General features: G+C 40.6%; 1 protein-coding gene across 1 annotated transcript; it reads left to right on the top strand.

Moving 5' to 3' along the window:
- The first annotated feature begins 1,473 nt into the window (after positions 1-1,473).
- Positions 1,474-9,132, top strand: vax1 (ventral anterior homeobox 1). Its single transcript, XM_037783402.1, has 3 exons — positions 1,474-1,687; positions 3,429-3,616; positions 7,954-9,132. The coding sequence occupies exons 1-3, from the start codon at positions 1,474-1,476 to the stop codon at positions 8,494-8,496; spliced, it is 945 nt and encodes a 314-aa protein (XP_037639330.1). The 3' UTR covers positions 8,497-9,132.
- The last annotated feature ends 11,949 nt before the right edge of the window (positions 9,133-21,081 follow it).

The raw sequence follows: 21,081 nt of genomic DNA on the forward strand, positions 1-21,081 counted from the left end.
GATAATTGCCATCTTTCACTCCTTTTCCTCTCTGTTTCCCATAAAGGCATGAATGGCACTCAGGGAGGGGGGCAGATTGAAGAGGGCTTCTGGCCAGCTAAGGTGACAAGAAGGGCCAGAGAATGCTCCTTGCACTAGACCACTGGTTTGAATTGAATCATTGTGGCCTAATCAATGGTCTTATTGGATTACTGGCCACTGCTGTGTTCAGAGATATTGTTGCACTGACAATGAAAATAGCTAAGAGTTGGTGGTTGGGTGGGTGGGTGGGTGGTTAGTGGGCTGGAAGGCGAGTGGTGGAGAGAGGTAGGGGCTATTCCAGAGGTATGCGTGTGTGTGAGAGAGAGAGTGTAGGCAGCCTAAACACTAATGACAAGCTTTGTTCCCCTTTTTTGTCTTTTTCAAATGTGCAGGTTAAGATTATGAGAGCTGAAGATGGCTTCTGGGGTGCAATCATTTGAATACTGAAGGATGTGGCGTTAGCGGCCAGGACCTCGCTGGGCTGCTCTGCGTAGCTCTCTGAATGAACACAGGAAACTTTAACACAATCCCCGTTAAAGCAGAGCCCGGCATCGCTACCGTGCTCAAACCGGCGGAGTCGTCATTGCCATGATAAATTTTGATCGACGTGGATTTGTTCGTTATCCTTTTCACCTGTCTCTCTCTCTCTCTCCGGCTCTCTCCCAGTGTCTCTTGCCTGCGATAGCATAGTGGCGAGATACGCACATTGCAGAATTCTGTTGATCGTGAGAGAGTCAAAGGGAAAAACGGGATCAAAGTTCGCTGACATGCTGCGGCAATCAGATGCGCTGTGAAAAGTCGGTGGAAAAAAATATCTGGCCGTGTTCTGCAGACGGAAGAATGAAGCACCCGGGAACTTTTTTCAGGTCTGGAAGAGTCGTACCTCTGTGATTGCGTGCGTTCATGTGGGGTTCACGGAGGCTTGGTTGCGAGGCAAGACCAATCATTTGTCTTGATTCTCTGGGCTGAGAGCAGGCAAACTGAGGGGGACGGGACGAGCAAACCCCTCTATCAAGACCTGATCTATTTCCCCAAACAATTTAGTGTATTCATGAGGTTACACAAATGTGGAGGCAGCAAAATTACCGTAATCAATTGAAACAGCGAATGCGCATCCATGGCTCTGATTATTTGGAGATCATCTATCAGCCTGATGTCTATGTAACAAGGAAAGGGGGGCATTGAATTACTGTTGAGTTCCACTGAGAAGTCCATGATCATTGGGCAAGGGAGTTTGGTCAGTGATAATAGGGCTCCTTGGTCGGCCGACGGAAGTATTTCACCAAACATTAGATAGCTGACTCTGCCCTGCTGAAAGGTGCTGTTTTGAAACTAAACCCCACACTGTCCAGACGATCTGGTGCACCGTGTTCTCTGTAATCTCCCTTTTTTTTCACCTGACAAAGGAAAAAAGAGGCGGACGAGCCACAGGTCCAAGAGGATAAACTGAGCATGGAGGTCAGGTACAACCAAGAGACGGAAGGGATGGGGCTGAAGAATGGACTAAAGAAGGGGAAAGATGACAAGGACTCCCAGGGCAGCTTGTCCAAAAGCTTCCTCAAGGAGCAGCAGGACTCCTTTTCCCCCTCTGGGACCGTGGACAACTGTGAGAAGAACAGGGGGAGCACGGGGGACCCGGACTACTGTCGGAGAATACTAGTCCGAGGTAAGGCTTTTCTTTTTTTGGAACTTGCTGTGTCGTACTTCAGAGATCACACAGTCCTTGTACATAATGTGAGGAAACATTGTCTAAACTGCTGTTACGTGCATTTTAAAATCAGGAAACCTTCAAGAATTAAGTTGAAAAATGTAGCCTCAGTAATATTAGACAGTTGTTGTTGATACACAGAAAGTTGATAATTAGGAGGATTTCACTTAACTTTAGAGTTAATTGCAAAATACCCCCTTTAAACAAAAAATTCATTTTTTAGGATGGAGCCTTTTTTTTAAAGTACAATTACAGAAACATAAAAATATAAGAGAGATAAATTATTTGTCATGAAAAAGAGCTAATTGTTATTTAAGATATGTAGCTTAAATTCTAGGCCATAATTACTACATGTAGTCAGTAGGGATTTTTTGATTTTCATTTTTGTCATAAGACTTTTTGTAAATACTATGACGAGCAAGATGTTTCTTTAGATTTAATACCTTATGTGAAATTATTCAAAAATGTTTAAAGTTAATTATTAAAATGAACAATTCAGTCATAATTCCTTGTGTACATTTAGATGTGTGCAAGGTAAAATGCATTTAGGGGGAAAAGGCCTACAGGGTTTATACTGTACAGTATGTACTGCTTTACACTTTCATGGTGATAAATATTAAGATTATAAATATTTAAACAGAAAAAAGGAGTTAGGAGTTTGTTTTACAGATATTTAATGTCAACAAATCATTCCGTGGAATTGTGTGTATGAGTGTCAGTTGCCCAGCGAGTGATTTATGTAATTTCCTTCATGCAGTGTTGGCCAAACAACTATAACTATAAATATAACTTCACCATAAAACGGTGGATTAGTCACGCAAGATATTAATGAGACGGAGTAGCCTCACTACCTAAAATATAGAGAAATATTGTATTGGACATAACCTATATAATATTAGTTTTTATGTTAATAATAACATAATTGTGAATTAATTTATTGCAGCATTGCAAGCACATTTATTTAGCATGATTTTTATATAATTATAAACTATAGTCAATGTAATATCTAAAACAAATTGCATATACGTAATGGAGGTTAATTCTACTATAATTTTGACCTACACCATTGTTGTAATTTCTCTTTTGTAGTAAAATATATACCACTGTATACATGAGTGAAAATCTTATTTAATACATTTTTTATGTAATCTTTACTTATTATGTGTACACATTAGTAAACACATATTTTCGAAGACATCTCAATTGAATTCATTCCAAATTACAGAATTTAGGTGTTTTCCTTTCATAAGATTTAATCCAGACTGATACCCCCCTTTAATAATTACTGATAAAAAATAATATAATATAATAAAACTCCGAGATGTAATGCATAATTCAAACAAGCAGTATTTTTCTCTAAGTACATCATGCATGCACTTAAAGTTAAATTCACAGTTAAATTTGGAAAAAATTTGAATTTGTCTCATTACTATGAATTGTCAGTACCTCCACCACTGTTCTATAATATCTTTATTATTATTATTATTATTATTATTATTATTATTATCATTAACATTAATGATAATAATAATAATACTAATAATAGTAATAGTAATAGTAATATAATAATATTAATAATATTATAATAATAATATATATGTAAATCAGTCTCCACCGAGGAATATATTGCATTTATCTGTTCTACCTGTTCCTTAGTTCTTCTCTGTGCCTCAGCGTTGTTATTAATTCGTCATTACAGATGCTAAAGGCTCTATCCGAGAGATTATCCTGCCTAAGGGTTTGGATTTGGACCGGCCCAAGCGAACCCGCACCTCCTTCACTGCAGAGCAGCTCTACCGGTTAGAGATGGAGTTTCAGAGGTGCCAGTATGTGGTTGGGAGGGAACGGACAGAACTGGCCCGTCAGCTCAATCTGTCTGAAACTCAGGTATGTTAACTGAAATATATGTATATGAATAGTGTAAATTTCATTTAATTTCCCTTTTGTTCCTGTCTTTAGTTTTATACTACCATCTATGTTGACTTTAGACAGTCATGTTACAATCTTTTAGGACCACTTGCTTTGCCACAGAGGAAAGTGAATTTACCCACATAACCCAATTCGATTTGTAAGCCTTGATGCAAATAAATGTCCATTTTAGACAAAGCAGTTTTATTTTAAAGGTGCAATCATTTTTCATCCTTATACCAAGAGGAATACTCCCATGCATAATTACAGTTTGAGTCGAGATGGGAATAGGCCTGTTTTACAAGCACTTACACTACTGTAAACAAATCTTTAATGGCACCGGTAATCATTAAAAACCTGGAGCTATTGGCGAGTGTTATAGTATTCACAGACTTCGCAGGTTCCAGTTCAGTGTTTTGAAGAAGAGCGCCGGGGCTGAACCTTTTGGTTTGCATCTGGAATCTATTGTACCTTTAAGGATTTCCTCCACAGAGATATTTCTAATAATAGGCTATGTATCCCTTTAAAGTAAATGCATTGGCCTTCTTAATAAATCGAATGTAGTGTCTGTGTAGCTTATGGAGTGTTTGCCATTATTACCTGAAGCTGCTGAAATGAAAGCTGCCATTAGAAAAAAGTGCAGACTCGCTCCTCATGTCATGCGTGTGGGGTCAACAGTGTCCGACACCATGTGTTTGACACCAGTTTCAGGTCAGCCTGTATGATGTGGACTGTCTGCTTTGCTCCGGTTTCATTCATCTATTTGTTTATTTCTCTAAATGTGCAAAGCGGCTAACGGCGCCATCGGGCAGGTCTTTGGTGCTAATGTGTTTGTGGCTTTCATGCGGGCGGAAGGAGGTTGACCTCGAGCGGAGGTCTGCGAGAGCGAGAGGTCAACCTTTTTCCTCACAAAATGACTCCAAAAACCGACAACTTGAATCCGATTGTTGACGTACAACAAACAAACTCACCGTTCCTTTTATCAACAGCTATGCACATTTTACTTACGGAGTTTTTACATTTGAAACATTCTTTTTTCATTCTACTAACACGTTTTCTTTTTTTCCACGTAAATTCAATAGCAGTTAATTAAGTGTCTGAAGATGTTATTTCGCTCACATAAAGGTAATCTAGAAAATAACCTTTGCTCCCTACTTAGGCAGGACAAAGGCTTCAGGATTTTTCTTCACAGTGTCTCCCTTCTTGTCCTGATGAAATGCCTTTTAATGACAACATGGTGGAATTAACATTTTGTTCCCTGGTACTCGCGGGGTTGTTTCATTAAGGAGTGACAGCCATCGGCTGTGTGCACACCTCATCATCTTTGTTTGAGCTACACCAGCTTCACCTTGTTTTCTTTGCACTGAGAACGGAAACCTCTAAAATGAACAAGATGTTCCTTCTGAGCAGTCTTTACGTGGCAAACACAAACTATTGGGACGGAGCAGCAGGGCTTATTGATGTGAAATGGTTGTTAACAGCTGGTGAAGAGTTAAACCGCCCACTGAAAAAGGAAAGGAAAAAAATAAAAAATCAATGTGATTGGTGGAGCAGTAGGATTGAGATGGTGGCTCGCTGCTGCTGATTGGTACATATACATTAAGTTCCATATGAAAAATAGTCTAGTGTGATTACGGCAGACTTACAGGAACAAATCACCTTGTATTTGTGTCAATTTGACATTAATTCAATTAAGATAATGTGAAAGTGAACGATGGATACGCCAGAATAACTAAATGGATCTGTGCAGTCAGATGAGTGACTTGACCTAGTTGTTAAATTATCACTAAGAGGGCGTTCTTTTCCTCCTCCTCAGGTGTGGGAATATAGAGAAAGGTTTCTATTCGTTCTTTATCTTGATATTCCAATAACAGCTGGATATATACTCGACATACTTCCCACAAAATCTCAAAACTTTGAGAAACATTTCTGAAACAAATGGAGCGGATGATCTTTGCCATCAGAAATTACAAGAATCAGATGTCGTCATTATCCCGAAATGTAACCTAGGCGGCCTTCTTAGATTTCCAAAGAAGAAATTTAGGGTTTCTTCATTTCTGTACAAGATTCTATATAATTTTGGAGGCTAAACCTAAATACATTTTCAGCGCCAGGAAATCCCATGGTGCTAATTAAAAGAAGGTACAGGTCATTGAAGTCATTGTGGTCATTTTGAACTTGGAGGTATAGGAGAGGATGATGAACTTTAGGTGAATGTGTCATTCAGGGGTTTCATGCCTTAAAAAATGTTTATCTTGGAACATCTACTGTCGAGTAACAACATTATAGGGCCTCAATTTACAATTATTTTCACATGTCATGTAGATTTCCAATTAACCAATTGATCTCTTAGTCCAGGGGTCAGCAACCTTTTACTATCCAAAGAGCCATTTTTGGCCAAAAAATAAATTAAAAAAAGCCGCAAAACGTATTTGAGCCCCATAATGAAGGTAACACCGCCTATAAATCTAATGCAGTGAGGACCCGAGTGCAAACGAGAGGCGGGACATTGAAGAATCGTCTTGAGGAGATTTGTCTGGAAGCTCTTTTCAGCAGGAGCTTCCAGTGTGTTTGTTTTGGAAATGTCTTTAATTTACTTTTACTCAAGACTAGCCAACGCTATTGAGGATTGGCAAAATTAGAGGATAAGTGACAGGCCGTAGACACACAGTTTAGTTTACTGAAATGTTAAAACTTATTTTATTATTCAGTGTATAGGCTAGGGATGCACCAGTCTCACTTTTTCGGTCCCGATACCGATACCTGGGCTTTGGGTATCGTCCAACTGGTATCGGTGCATCCCTACTATAGGCTACACATTTTTCCAATTGGAGAATGTAAGAATCACTCTAAGCCTACAACAATGATTCATTAAAGTTAAAATGTTAAATAATAACCATTATTCATTTCTATATAATTTTTTGTCGAAGCCACAGGGAGCCACTGGAGAGAGGCTAAAGGGCTGCAGGTTACTGACCCCTGGCTTAGTCTATAACATGTCAGAAAATATACTTTATACTGTTGTTTTCTCCAATCCAAAGTCTAACTGAGATATTTAATTTACAATAATCCAAAACAGGGAAAAGTCCTCACGTTTGAGAAGCTGACTCCAGCCAATGCTTTTTAATTTTTTGCTTAATAACTGACTTAAACAATTATTAAAATGATTGCCGATTGATTATTCCAGTTTAAATAAATAACATCATACCACAACTTTGCAACAAGATCACAACAATCAATGAACAATAAAACAATGATCTGTTCATATATATATATATATATATATATATATATTGGCAGTGTATCTGTGTAGGTTTCACATGGGGAGTGGACTATTTGGAGTTCATGCTTGAACCTTTTGGTAGCGTAGGAGGCTGAGAAAGTTTAGCATTGTTTTACATATGAAAGGCTATCTGTGAGTCAAGTCTGACTGAATTAACCTCCTGCTGCCTGCTAGTGTGTCACAGTGAGCCCTCTCCTCCTCCATGACGGGATTAAATCACCAATCACAGTCTGCGATCATTACCTGGTGGACCGCTTGTGTGTGTGTGTGCGTGTGTGTGTGTGTGTGTGTGTGTGAGCATCGCTGCATGTATAGCTCCAATGTATTAGTGAGTATCTGACAGTGCATGTGGTGATTGAGTAGGAATGGACAATAGACAAAAAAATAGACAGAGCTCATGACTGACAGAGTGCCCCCTCCCCGCCCCCCCCACCTGATAGTGTGATACTTTAAATTAGGAACCAAAAATTTTATCCATCTCATCTATTTGATCTATTTAAGCTGCAACTGGGGTCCCCTAATTGAAACAGAAAGAGAAAACAATGATGTGAAGTCATTAGGAACGAATTGATTTGACAAAGTCATGAAAAATTGGAACGGTAGAATGAAGCAGCTGTGAGATGTGACAGAAAGTAAAACCTCTGGGGTCTGATGAGGGTTAATCTGTGAAGACACACAATTCAATGGTGCAATTATCGCCAAGTAATCAGATTATTGCGACACTGTGATCACAGGCCTGTCTTTAAAGATAGTTTTTTGCCTTTATTGGTCAGTTAACAGTGAGGAGGCAGACAGGAAACAGGGGGAGGGGGGTAATGACATGCACCAAAGATTGTGTGGAATGCACGGTAACCATTCGGCTACCAATGCGCACCGAAAAAAATGTTTTTCAAACTAATGTTGTATTTAGATATTTAAATTCACATGTTTTTTGTATCCCATGAAGGCATTATATAATATTACATGATCTACACCATTACTAACTATATGTTACACATTAAAGGCTCTGTCTCTTATGTGTGTGCCTCTCCAGGTGAAGGTCTGGTTCCAGAACCGGCGCACTAAGCAGAAGAAGGACCAGGGGAAGGACTCTGAGCTGCGGTCGGTGGTGTCAGAAACAGCAGCGACCTGCAGCGTCCTCAGACTACTGGAGCAGGGTCGGCTGCTGACGCCTCCGGGCATGACGGGCCTCCTGCCCCACTGTGGCAGCGGCGCGCTGGGCTCCGCTCTGCGCCCTCCCTCCATGGCCATGGTCAGCAACGGCAGCAGTAGCAGCAGCAGCGGCGCCAGCAGCGGCACGGCGGCGGGGGGCAGCCCCCCTCTACCCGCCGTCACCAGTTCAGGGACAGTGGCGGGCCTGCAGAGCTCGTCGGCGGCTCACGGCCTCTTCGGCTTCACCATGCCCTCCTTACTCAGTGGCGTCGCCACCCGCATTTCCTCCAACCCCCTGTCCATGGCCAGCTCGCTGGCTGGCAACCTACAGGAACTTTCCGCCCGCTACCTGAGCTCCTCTGCTTTTGAGCCTTACTCGCGGACCAATGGCAAAGAATCCATGGACAAGAAAATCCTGGAATGATGCTGTGTTTTTACATAGATGATATTCCTGTTTAGTCTGGACGCGTTTTGGTTGGTTTTCTTGGCTTTTACCGTCTTTGTTTGGTTTTGCTCATTCTCTTTTATCTGTCTGTGTCATGTTCTGTAGCAGTTCATGTAATCCAGTTGCACATCTGGCGCCTTGTACAAGGAAGAAAACAAAGACCTACACAAGCTCATCTAACAAAGACAGGGTGGTGGTGGTGGGAAGAATTTGCACAAAATGTTCATATAGGACTTTGTTACAGAGATTTAGAGAGACTAAAGACTACTGAGGGATCTTTCAGGTTTCTGTTAAACAAATGTTTAGTCCTGTCTATCAATCCAAAATAACAATATACACATGGGCCCAGGGAATATGGCTGCTTCACACCACAAAAAGCTCTATGGCTGCAAGAGCAGTGGCGACATAATGTATAGCAGGAAGTACAGGATCGGTGACAGAAAGTGTAAAGTGATGGTACCTTTCTGAATTGTGTTTTATTATTTGACCGTGTTGGGTAGATGCGTGTCACTGAAATGAGTAGATGTAGAGAAAGAAAGAAAGCGAGTTGTCAATGGCCACCTGAGCAGCGGTTTTGTGAGATCCAACCAGCAAATCAAAAAAAAAAAAAAAAAAGTAAATTTAAAATGCAGCATTATGAATGAACAAGCAAGGCCAATTTCTCAACTCACAATTGGGGGGAGAAAAAAAAAGTGCCTCTGTTTGAAGGTCACTGCAAGGCAAAAAAAAATCAGCTTACAAAAAGATCTTTTGTATATCCGTTCGTATTAAAGTTTGGACCAAACCGAAACATAATCCAGAGAAGGTGTCGTCATACAGTACGAAGGTTCTATTGTTCAGTGTTGTTTTCTCTATTGTTTGATGAGGACTTTAACATTTTACAACAAAAAGTCTTCACTTTGTGGCATTTTTCGTCTCCAAGATGCAGTACCTGACTTTTATTTTTTTTTGTCTGTGATTTTAATACCACTGTGAGTTCTCAGAGTATTGGTGTACAGTTTTTATTCCATGCACGAGCTAAGCAAAGGAATGAGTTGGTGAAGGGGGGGGGAGGGGATGGGGGGGGGGGGAGTTCTGAAGAAAAGCTTTTCAGCATTAGTAAGCTGCTTGCTTTGTCGAACACCACAAGGTAACATGTTTTTTCAATCATTAAGATAATACAATAACCTTTCCTTCCTGTGTGAACATTTCAAAAATCCACATCCTTCACAAAGACTTCAGGCAGAACTGATGCATGTGGAGACTGGGTGGAATTATTGTAGTATAAAAGTACTGGAAATGGGAAATGTACCTTAAAATTGTTATTTTATTGTAAATTATTCACTTCTGTATCTAATAGATTATTAGTATATCTGGGGGAAATAATGGATGAATGAATGTATTAGCGGGTTGAGGAATCAATCTTAAAGCTCTTTGGTGCTGTTGTTGTGAAATATCTTGAAATTTTGTGAAACGTGTGGTACAAATGTGCATATATATTATGTATGGCTACAGACAAAGACAAGTGTGTTTTTTCATTTTTCTTTCATACATGTTGCTGTGAATCAAGTTATGATAAATTTCATGACTGTTATACCTCATAACGCCACGGCTTGATGTGTATGCTCGCTATTTTTGGTCATGTGACTTACGATTTTATCACCACTAATCTCTGACTGAGTGGACGCGATGTGGAACTCCTGGTTGAAAGTCAAACAGCAGCATTACTGTTTAGAATGAGAGGTTTCAAAGGAGCACTAGCAATCATGATATTGTGATCAATGGGTAAGTTTGAATTATTATTGATTATTTTCAATATCAATTAATCGTGCGGTTTATAAAATGTCAGAAAATTGTGAAATTTTTCCCAATTTCCAAGGTAACATCTTCAAATGTCTTGTTTTTTTTCTGACCAACAGTCCAAAACTCAAATATATTAAAATTACAAAAATCTATAACAGAGAAAACAGCAGCAAGTCTTCACAAGTTTGAATCAGAATTACCAAAATCTATTTTTGTTGATCGACTAATGAATTAACTGATTATCTGTATCACTTCTAGGTTTCATATTTGCCTGAAATGGTGTAGCCACAAGTGGGGAATAAATCTGTGACACAGCAGGCGAGATGTAATATAAAAATGGGAATAGTGACATCCCCCATTCACTTTCAAATAATTACTATTTTTGTCCTCCCGACACTTACATAAGAGTTTCAGTTTGATTTACCTGCCGAAAATCTCTGTTTTTTTATCACCGATGACAGAAGAGTTGACCAAAATGAGGATATATGCTCCTCTGGCTTCGATAATTACCGCAAGCTCATAACGACAAGCTTTATGAGCAGCAGCGTGGGGGGGGGGGGGGGATCAGTGACCTCTTTTCACTCTGGGTTTTGCTGCTCAGAGGTTGTTCTAGCTTGATGAAGGACCTGCAGACACCATTCAGGGCTGCAAAGCACCTTGATCTTGCATGTTTTTAGGGTGAAAAAAAAAATCCATATTTTCATTTAGAGTTAATATTCTCCAGAAAACCCCCCCACCAGAATTGAGCATCAATCAAAGATAAGGAGGTGTTCTTCTATCAGGTTTCTGTCAATGAAACTAAATGTGATTTTACATTTTTAAGAAATGCATTAATAATACAGCCTTTTACATAGATTTTATTTATTTTATTTTTTGTTGCTCGACAATCATTGAAGCAATTTCATCATAATGTGTAATTTATGAGATTGATATCAATTAGTAACAGCATAAATAAATCATAACTCAAGGTCCACTTACTGGCTTCTCCAGAGCTCAATCATTAGTTCCAATCCCCTGGTGAAGACCGTGAGATGTGGTTGAAAGCTCTGGAGTAAGCATTTAGTTACAATGCACACATCATCATGGACTTGGACTGAGCTGAGAGAGTGTAACGGGACATATGGAAGTGAGCACCGGTGGGCCGTGGCCGAGGTGTGCTGCAGCGGAACAGCTTTACTGGTTCCACCATTAAGAACACAACAACACCTCGCCTGGACTGGAGACCTTTTTCTAAACACACATAAAAGACACTGTGTCTGAAAGCAACTGGCTAAAAATAGAGCATCTAGAGTAATTTAATAATTTAAAGGGATAATTTAAGAGCAACAGTAGTCCTCAGCAGTAGTTGAGGATGTGGACCAGAAGCACCGGTTGTAGTTGTGGTGTCTCTGCTAGTGGTGTCTGCACTGTAGTTAAGCATCATTTTAAGGTACTTCACATTCAATTTATGCTACTTTACTTTAATTCCACAACATTTCAGAGGCAAATATTAATTTATTAATGTATACTCCAACAATTATACTTCATTTGCAGATTAAGATTTAAAGGTCCCATTTTGTAAAAAGTGAGATTTTCATGTCTTTTATATTATAAAGCAGCTTTAAGTTGTATATAAATACTGTGAAAGTCTCAAAACACTCAGAAATACACACAGTCTGTATTCAGAAACTGTGCATTCGAAACAAGCCGTCAGGATTTCTGTCCATTTGTGATGTCACAAATCTACAATATTTAGACCATTTCACAGTTTTAAACGTAAACATACAAAAATGTCTCCCAAGTTTATTTCCTGTTGCAATGTATGTGAATGACATCAGCTGACAGGAAGTAAACATGGACCCAAGCTGTTTCCTAGCAACGCAGCTCCGTTGAAATGCGCTAAAACGGAGCGTTTCAGACAGAGCATGGATACAGGTATATTCAGACAGACAGGGTGAGAAAAATAATGTGTTTTTTGAACTTTACAGCATGTAAACTTGTTCTAGTAGAAACCCAAAATACAAGCATGAACCTGAAGATGAGCATCATATTATGTCCCCTTTAAAACATGTGATCAGTTTATCTAACATGATGTATTGTTAAAGATTAAACTACCCTACAGTAGTATACTATATTTTGCTGGTAATACTATATAAAAGTTGTAAAAGGGCTTTCCACTTGTACAGTGTGGCACTGCAACTTTTACTGAGCTTTTTACGGATCTAAGTACTTTGGCTGTTGCTGTAAATAGAAAATAAGGACTTCCATCGTGGTTATTTTGTACTTCTTCTGGCAGAATAATCAGAGTAAAATTCAGGGACTGTCCTAACAGAGACAAACTGAGGCTCTTTAGTGAGCAGACCCACAGAAACCAATCCTCCCCACTGTGTCTTGGGAATCTCCCGAGGGAAAAAAAAAGGTCACATTTACGCCTCCAAACCCCTCTCCACCCCCCCACAGCCCACCCCACCCATTCTCTCCCTTCACCCCAAGTCCAATTAGAAGGAAGGTCGGGGAGGTTTTTGTAAGTGGGGGGTTTCGGGGGGGAAAGTGTGTGTATGTCTGTGTGTGTGTGTGTATGCACGCGCAGGGCTGTCATAGCTGCAGACCACCAACATATTCCCCCACCCCACCCCCCTCCGTCACATGGTCCGGTCTTTAAGCTCAGGTCTTAGGAGGTGAAAGAAAGGCTACATCCTGTCTTGTTTTTAGTATCTGTTTTTTTGGCCTTGTCCTTTTTGTGCCGGGGATTAACATGCTAACAAGTCTTTACTGAAGAAGCGACCCTGTTGCAGCGCTGTACGGATCTACAGGTTGTGAAAAAAAACCCCTGCACAGTTTAGTCTCTCTGCTTCCTCACAGAATAATTAATCCCATTAAGTAATCAAAGAATGAGGGGAGCGGAAACCCCTCGAAAGCAAGGGTTCCACTTGTGTATTCTGTAAAACACTTAGCATAAAGCCATGAAATAACCGTAATTACCAAATGTGTTGAAATACTACAATGTTTAATTACATCTGCAGCACCCTTGCTACTGTATTGTATCGTCAGTTTAGAAATACCAAGAAATTTCCGTGTCGCTTTTACAGTGCCACCAATGCTATCAATGGCTACACAGGAGGAGCACACAATCCTAGTACATAAGTAACTAAGCTACAATATTATTTGCAGTGGAAGTATTAAAGTAAAATGAGCAAAGCAATTGTCATTTAGCCTGGTCTCTATTCTGTTAATTGATTACTTATTTACTGATTTTTTTATTTAAACCTGCACTAGCAATAATGGATTACATGGTCTAAATCAGTGGTCTCAAACTCAATTTACCTGGGGGCCGCTGGAGGCAGAGTCTGGGTGAGGCTGGGCCGCATCAGGTATTCCACAAAAAAAGCTTTGTTAAAAAAAAAACAATCTTCTCAAACGTCATTATTAACAGTTCTTTAACTTGAATGGGTTCTTCTGAACATGAACGGTTCTTCTGAACATGAACTGTCCTGAACATGAATGGAACATTGAAGAACATGAACGGTTCTTCTGAACATGGCCTCTATTGCGTCTCCCACTTTTCCTGAAATTGTCTGTGCTCGTCACCAACCTTTCTCTTCACTGCAGGCTTTGAAAAAGACATGATTGGGACTGTGTGACAAGATATATATTCATTCCACTTGGTGTCACTCCGCAATAAAGTTGTGCCTGCTGTGTTTGTGTTGCTCTGCAATTACACCACCAAACCGCTAGTTGGCGGCGGCGTCTCTATGAGTTTCCTTCTTCTTCTTCTTCTTGTACTACAAACAGAAACTGAGCGGAGTTGGAGCTAATAACTGTTGAACCACAGAACTTTTACTGACATTACTGCAACGCCGAAAAGAGAAAATATATCTGAGTGGATTTGTGTGAACAAACATTGAAAAGATGGAGGCAGAGAGAAGTAGAACTTGGTCCTGGCCGCTCAGCATCGCTGAGAGACTGGACCAATCACAGCTGTTGCGGTCTGCGTCGCCGCGACGTGTAGTTACATTTCTGGAGAGGTGCACGTCAGGCTACGGCGTCGATTCAACGCAGAAGTATAAATCAAGCTTTAATCAAGCTTATGCGATGTTACACGGGCGCCGCCACAGTTGTTGTGAAATGTTTCTCTGCTTGCATCAAGCCCGGCCGATTGCCCGCCCCCGGGAGCCATATACCCCGCTGTGAATGGTAGGTTCGTTCAGCCCGGGCTCGCGCAACAAAGGGACCTTCCACGGCAAACTGCCATTCACATAAAACTCGCGGGGCGCCTGGTTAGCTCAGTTGGTAGAGCGGGCGCCCATGTAACAAGACTTGGTCCTGACCGTGGCGGCCCGGGTTCGAATCCGGCCTGTGGCCCTTTCCGCATCCACTCTCTCTCTCCCCCCTTTCCAAGACTCTATCCACTGTCCTGTCAATAAAAATGAAAAAATGCCCCCAAAAAAAAAAAACTTTATAAAAAAAAAAAAAAAAAAAAAATTTGCGGGCCGCACTAACATTAAACTTCCATATCAAGGTGGGGGCCACAAAATATCGTCTTGCAGGCCGCAATTGGCCCGCGGGCCGCGAGTTTGAGACCCCTGGTCTAAATGGATAATGGAAAAGATGAATTATCACCCGGCTGCAGCTCTTTGGAGCTGATTGTTTTGGTTCATTCTCACGGCTCTCGACACCGAGTTAGAGACTAGATGGTGAGCATGGTGGAGCATTTAGCAGCTATACACATCCAAATATTTTTAACTTTTAGATATTTTATTGAGGTGTTTGGAACGGTTGTTGACAATTATAAATAAGATACCATTATTTTTTGTAAGAACAGGCAACAGAAACAAAGGACAAGATAAGACTGCAATCATTAATAATGAAATAGAAAATAATAACAGAAATGACAAGGGATACTTCCTAACAACAAGATACAGGGTACTTGAAACAAATACAGTAGGTTCGTAGCGCCCCCTCCCCGCCCCCCCCAAGAAACCCAAACATTTAACCCTTACAGATTACTCTGAAGTGGAGGGTCAGCCATACTCTCTCTCAGAGACAGCCAGCATTAAAACATTAGACCATACGGACATACATACACAAACCCTCATTCATTTTGTCTATCTTTGCGGTTCGGAGCCCACAACAGACACAAACACACACATACAGATAAAAAAAACAAAAAGAAACACAGAAGGAAAATTAAGAAAAATGGAAAAAGAACCTCAGCAAAATATCTAAAACCTGGCAAGATTGTCAAAAATGATTGTATCCAACTATAAAGCAAGGAATCTCTGTCTGTATGTCTGTCTGTATATCCTTCATTCTCTAGAAGCGCTCATCCGATGAACTTCACACTTGGAGGGTGTATTGCCAGGGACCCGAGGGAGTGCTTTTTTGGTGCAATTTGGACATGCAACTCATTCAATATTAATAAACTTTGAATAAACAGGCGACAGCAGCGGGGTCAGAGCTTCAGGGCTCTGCAGACATCCAGCATGTGGTCTGCAGCAGGCAGATTGCAGCTCTGCAGTTCACTTTTGCTGCTGGATCCTGGATATAGCCTGCTAAAGCTGGATAACGTTACAACCAAACACTCTGCCATTGCAACCCAAATTGTGTATGTTTTTGCCACATTGACTTATAACGTCCCCGCCGGCAAAATACCTCCACTCATTAAATCCATGCTCTACTTTATAGCAACTAATATGCTTGTTCTGAAATTACTACCTTACTACTAAGTGTATTTTGCCGATGTTGCAGTCAGTATTACTTGCGTGACTTGGGTGTGTTTTTTCGAGTAAGACTGTATTTCCCCGCTGTAAGACTTATTACTAACTTATAACACTAATAATGTTACGGCCAGCAAAATACCTCCACAAATCAAATCCATGCTCTACTTTATAACTGCAGTTGTTACGTCAAAGCAAGCGACCAACACACCTATTTGGAAATGACCTCCGCTAAGTGTATTTCACCGACGTTTGTGATCGAGAGTAACCCCGACATGTGTGTGTGAAGCAACTATGTCATGGTAGGTGTATTTGCTCCGGACCCAAGGATGCGCAGTGTCGAGTGTGAAGTTGTTTGTATGAGCGGTTCTCGAGGAAACTGCAAGCAGCAACACCACAGGCCAAACATCCAGCCTGTTCTGAACAGGCATGTTATGAACCAACACAGTCTCACGGCAGTTCGTCAAATAGTCACAAAATGTAATCTGTTTGATTTGTGTACATTCACATGAATTTTTCATGAATGCTCAGCATGACTTTCAGCACCATATCAACAGTTTTCTTTTGAATATCCAGCAACACGTGACACACATGTCAATTTCCGCTCCAGTCTTTTCAAAATAAAATAACTTAGTTAGGTTTAGGAAAAGATAGCACTTTTGGTTCAAATAACTCTGGAAGTGCTGTAACTTAAGTAAAGGAAGTCACGTGACAAATAAATCAACGTTGACTTCTGGTTTCACATGGGACACGAACCAACACGAACGCCGGTCTACTGGGCGTAAGTCCTGTGTTTTTTGACCCACCCATCCAGCCTGACCGCCTCCCTATGCGACGTTCGCCGCTCTTTATACGGTTCACAACTAAGTGGATCACATATGAATTGATTTCGTGCTGACCATCACAAAAAAAATTGAAATTCCTGTGAAATCAATACATTAAATTTCTCGGCTATTTCACGAACTGCTGTGCAACTGGGCTGTTTGAACATGCACTGCACTAGTTTCATAAATACCACCCTCCAACTCCAACAAAACAAAAACCCAGAGATCTTTGAGGTCTCTGATAGAAGTTTCCCCCAGAGGTTGAATGAAATGTTGCCATATTTAAATCAAAATCTGCCTGGTCCATCCTAAAATATCTAATCCTCTCCACCTCCACTGTGTTTACAAGGTCCACTATAGCCACATTTTAAGTATAGGTACACATTTCCCCTTCCATAGTATTACATGAGACAAAAATTAAGAAAGCATTGGTGAGCGGATGAGAGACTAAAATAACTAAAAGAATTAAAATGATAGTTTGGGAGTCTGGTTTTACATGGCACACAAATATTTCATATATATATATATAGTGTTAAAACCATAAAGCTAGTAATTCTTGAGACAGCATTTAGCTGTGAAACGGAGTGGCCTTGCTGAGGTCACATTCTTCACACAAAGGTGAAACGGAGGGGAATATCGTGTGCAGTTTCACCTTGGAGTAATGTAGTCTGTGAACGATCTTAAATTGCATGAGGCTATAGATCCTAATATCTCGTTGATGGGTGGGTCTAAAAACAACGGACTTTCGCCGTGGGGAGACCACTGTTCGTGTCCGATGTGAAACCACAAGTCAACGTTGATTTATTTGTCACGTAATGTCCTTTACTTAAGTTACACCACCTCCCGAGTTATTTTAACCCAAACCGCAATCTTTTCCTATACCTAATTAGTTTCGTTGCCTAATCCTAACCAAGTGGATCATTCTTCCGGCGATCTTCCGCATCCATTGGGCACATGGAACAGGCGCAGTAGCGTCCACTCGGTCACATGACTCGGTCACGAGGTCCCAACGTCACGGCTTGCGCTGTCGTCACAGTCTTGGTCTCATTCACATGAACGGAGGACGGGAATAACTATGGATTTGGCTATTAGTGCGTTTTACAACTTTTAGGACCTAATGATTTAAATAAGGACTGTTAGAGTGTTCATACTGGGAAGTTGATTCACCTCAAAAAAAAATTATCTGCTGAGTTACAGACGTCTCTTTCCCAATGTAAGTCTATGGGAAAAAGTATTTTTGTGCCAAATGGCATCACGTGACGGACACAGAAGTTGCAGTACCACCGTTTGGCCACTACGAAAATTGGGATCAGTGACCGGGCGCTCTTCTTGGGGGCTTTGGGAGGACCACCAGACCCCCGTTAGATTGTCCCAGCAACATTATCGGCCATGCTCCCGATATACAAGAATGACACCTGTAACTCAAAATGCATATGACATAAAAATATTAAATAAATGACAAAAATGAGAATAAAATTTCACTGAGGAAAACTAGACTAAAATGCCTGACTGTTATGACTAAAACTAACAAAAACCAGGTGCCAAAATGAACACGGGTGCTTATCAGAGCTCTTTCACTGAAAACAGCTGCCTGCTCCTGCTTTAAGCTCTGTAGAGCTGAGGGGAACTGTATGGAGCCTGAACAGTGACAGTAAGTTTTGGCATTGAAAAATAAAATTTGCCATTGAAAAAGGAAACATTGACACTGAAAAAATAAAAAGGCATTAAAAGTTCTTTTAATATTTTTATGCATTCTGGTGTTTTTCAATGACAATCTTCAGGATCGTCTTCAGATTGAAAAAAAAACTGTCTGCGTGAAAAAAAGAGACTGAAAAAAGATGAAATCAGAAGAACTTTTTTCAGTGCAATGTTTCATTTTTCAATGTCAAATTTTATTCTCGATGCCAAAACTTACTGTCATTATTTCAGCTCCATAGAACTGCAGAGTTGGATGATAATTCAACCCTAAAGGGAACCATTTTCACATGATTATCTCCGCCAAGGCCGAAGACCTAGGAAGGAGGTTATGTTTTCACCGGCGTAGGTTTGTTGGTTTGTTTGTCTGTTAGCAGGATTACTCCAAAAGTCTGCAATGGATTTGAATGAAATCTTTTGGAGGAGTGGAGTGTGGCACAATAAACAATCCATTAGATTTTGGTGGCGATCCACATCATGATCCGGCTTCGGGACTTTTTTTTTAATAACTCCGCTCCACTTGTGCATTAACACCACAGGCTTTAAGACATGCACAGTGTAACTGATGACGCGTTCATGATGCGTCACCCTGCCTTTTTCCGTCTGCCAGCAGAACACCTAGATTCAGCGTTTTTTCACAATAAACTTGGTGAAATTACAGTTGAGTTTGACCAAAGCACACTTGGTGATTGTTGGAAAGAGTAACGACGATGGTTTAGGTGAGTTTTACTTTGTTTCTGTCCAGTTTGAATGAAGTGTTTTACGATGCTCCGCTACGTACAGCTGATCTCAACATAAACAAAAATACACGTGGATGATGGCGCAAGCTGCACAGAGAGGGGGGGCAATCGTACTTGGGCACCTTGGTGGAGGTCTGCGCTCTATATTAATTATTATAATAATTTTACTTATTGTTCATATTAAAAATATTGGTTTGTGCAGCTACAAAGTTACGGAAAGGTTAAAAGAGGTGACCTGTCTGCAACAGGGTATGATCCCCTGTGAGTCTCCTGCTTTAACATCAACAGCAGTAAACATACAAAATGAATGCGTGGATATTATGTTACCTATTTGCCTAGATGGCTGGATCTGAGGAGTTTGAGGGAAATCATATCCCTTTGAACTCATCATAAAAAAAAATGGTATTTCGAAAATGAGGGCACTGCGCCTGTAGGTAGAAGCCCTTCACTTGCATTAATTTGCTATTTTTTGCATGCGGCCTGAAACGTTTGGATGAGCTCTCTAGGGGTTGCCGTCAGCCTCACCACGGCAGTGCTTACCACTTCAGTCTGTAGTGCTTTTTCCGCCATCAGAGAGAGAGAGAGAAAGAGAGAGAGCTGTGCATGTCTGTATGTGATGTGTGACTGCCACTGTGTTGGTTGTGCAGGGGGCATGGTTCAAAATCATCTTCAAAAAGTCGCTTACAGGCTATTGTGCAGAACATGCTGCGTCAAATGAGAATGGATCGGAGCCTCAAAAACGAGGAAAACGGCAAACTAAAGGGTTTTAAGGGGAAATTTGTGCTATCATGTAATTTTACCTGTCACTCAACAGGATATTGTCTGTGATTGTGTGTGCGTGTGTGTGTGTGTGTGTGTGTGTGTGTGTGTGCGTGCAGAGGTTTCCAGAGCTACAAATCACTAAGCATTTCTGTCAGATTTTAAACATCTTATCATATTATCTCAAATAGTAGCCTAGCTGGGGCCTTTGTTTAGTGTTGTGTGCCGTGCGTTATCTTTCACTTTCACTTTACAATCAGCTATTCGTTCATGTCCTGTGTTCACAACATCAAGTCACATTGTCACAACATTAAGCATGTGTTTACTGTGGCCGAAAAGTTAGGCCGAGGGGTCTGACAAAGCGTCAGCATGTGACGAGGTGGGATGAGAACATGTTGTTTAAGTTCAAGAATGATTTATTATTATAGCTCACCTGGTAGGGGGCGGGCGCCCCATGTACCACGGCTCAGTCCTTACCGCAACGCTACAACCTACAGAATTGGAAATCCCAGTATACGTTCATTCATCTCTTTCTTCAAACTACTTCAATAAACAGCAAACTAAACTGCAAATAACGACGATGAATTGGGTGTGCATAAGATCATACCTATATCTACCTGTGTATAATGGATCATTGGAATCTGTTCAAATAAAAAAAAATTGCCATCACAGTGGCCAAACGATGGAATTACATAAAGGAAAGTACTTGAGTTTCATATCTTCTTGAATCTATTTTTCATTCGGCACCAACTAGCAACTTGTCGTTAATTGTGACAAAAGCATACAAGCTGTGATGTTGATATAACATGATAACGATTTGATGATAAATCAAAATATCTGCAGGGAAGAAGGCCTATGTAGCTCTCAAATGCAGCAAGCATACATTCAAATAAGCTAAGAGAGAAACACAATATGAATACTTTGGCACATTTCCCCAAAAATCCACGCTCTCCTTTCTGGTCTACCAAAGAATACAATAAATCAGCAACAATTAATTCAAAAATCTGCTGCACGAGTGCTGACTAAAATCAAAAGGAGAGCAAACATTACGCCTATTTTAAAGTCTTT

This window comes from Sebastes umbrosus, chromosome 10, assembly GCF_015220745.1.
Source record: "Sebastes umbrosus isolate fSebUmb1 chromosome 10, fSebUmb1.pri, whole genome shotgun sequence".
NCBI lineage: Eukaryota > Metazoa > Chordata > Actinopteri > Perciformes > Sebastidae > Sebastes > Sebastes umbrosus.

Coding starts and splice junctions, on each gene's coding strand:
- vax1 (XM_037783402.1), top strand. CDS start 1,474: ATGGAGGTCAGGTACAACCAAGAGACGGAAGGGATGGGGCTGAAGAAT. Junction 1,688..3,428: donor TCGGAGAATACTAGTCCGAG/GTAAGGCTTTTC, acceptor TCGTCATTACAG/ATGCTAAAGGCTCTATCCGA. Junction 3,617..7,953: donor TCAATCTGTCTGAAACTCAG/GTATGTTAACTG, acceptor GTGCCTCTCCAG/GTGAAGGTCTGGTTCCAGAA.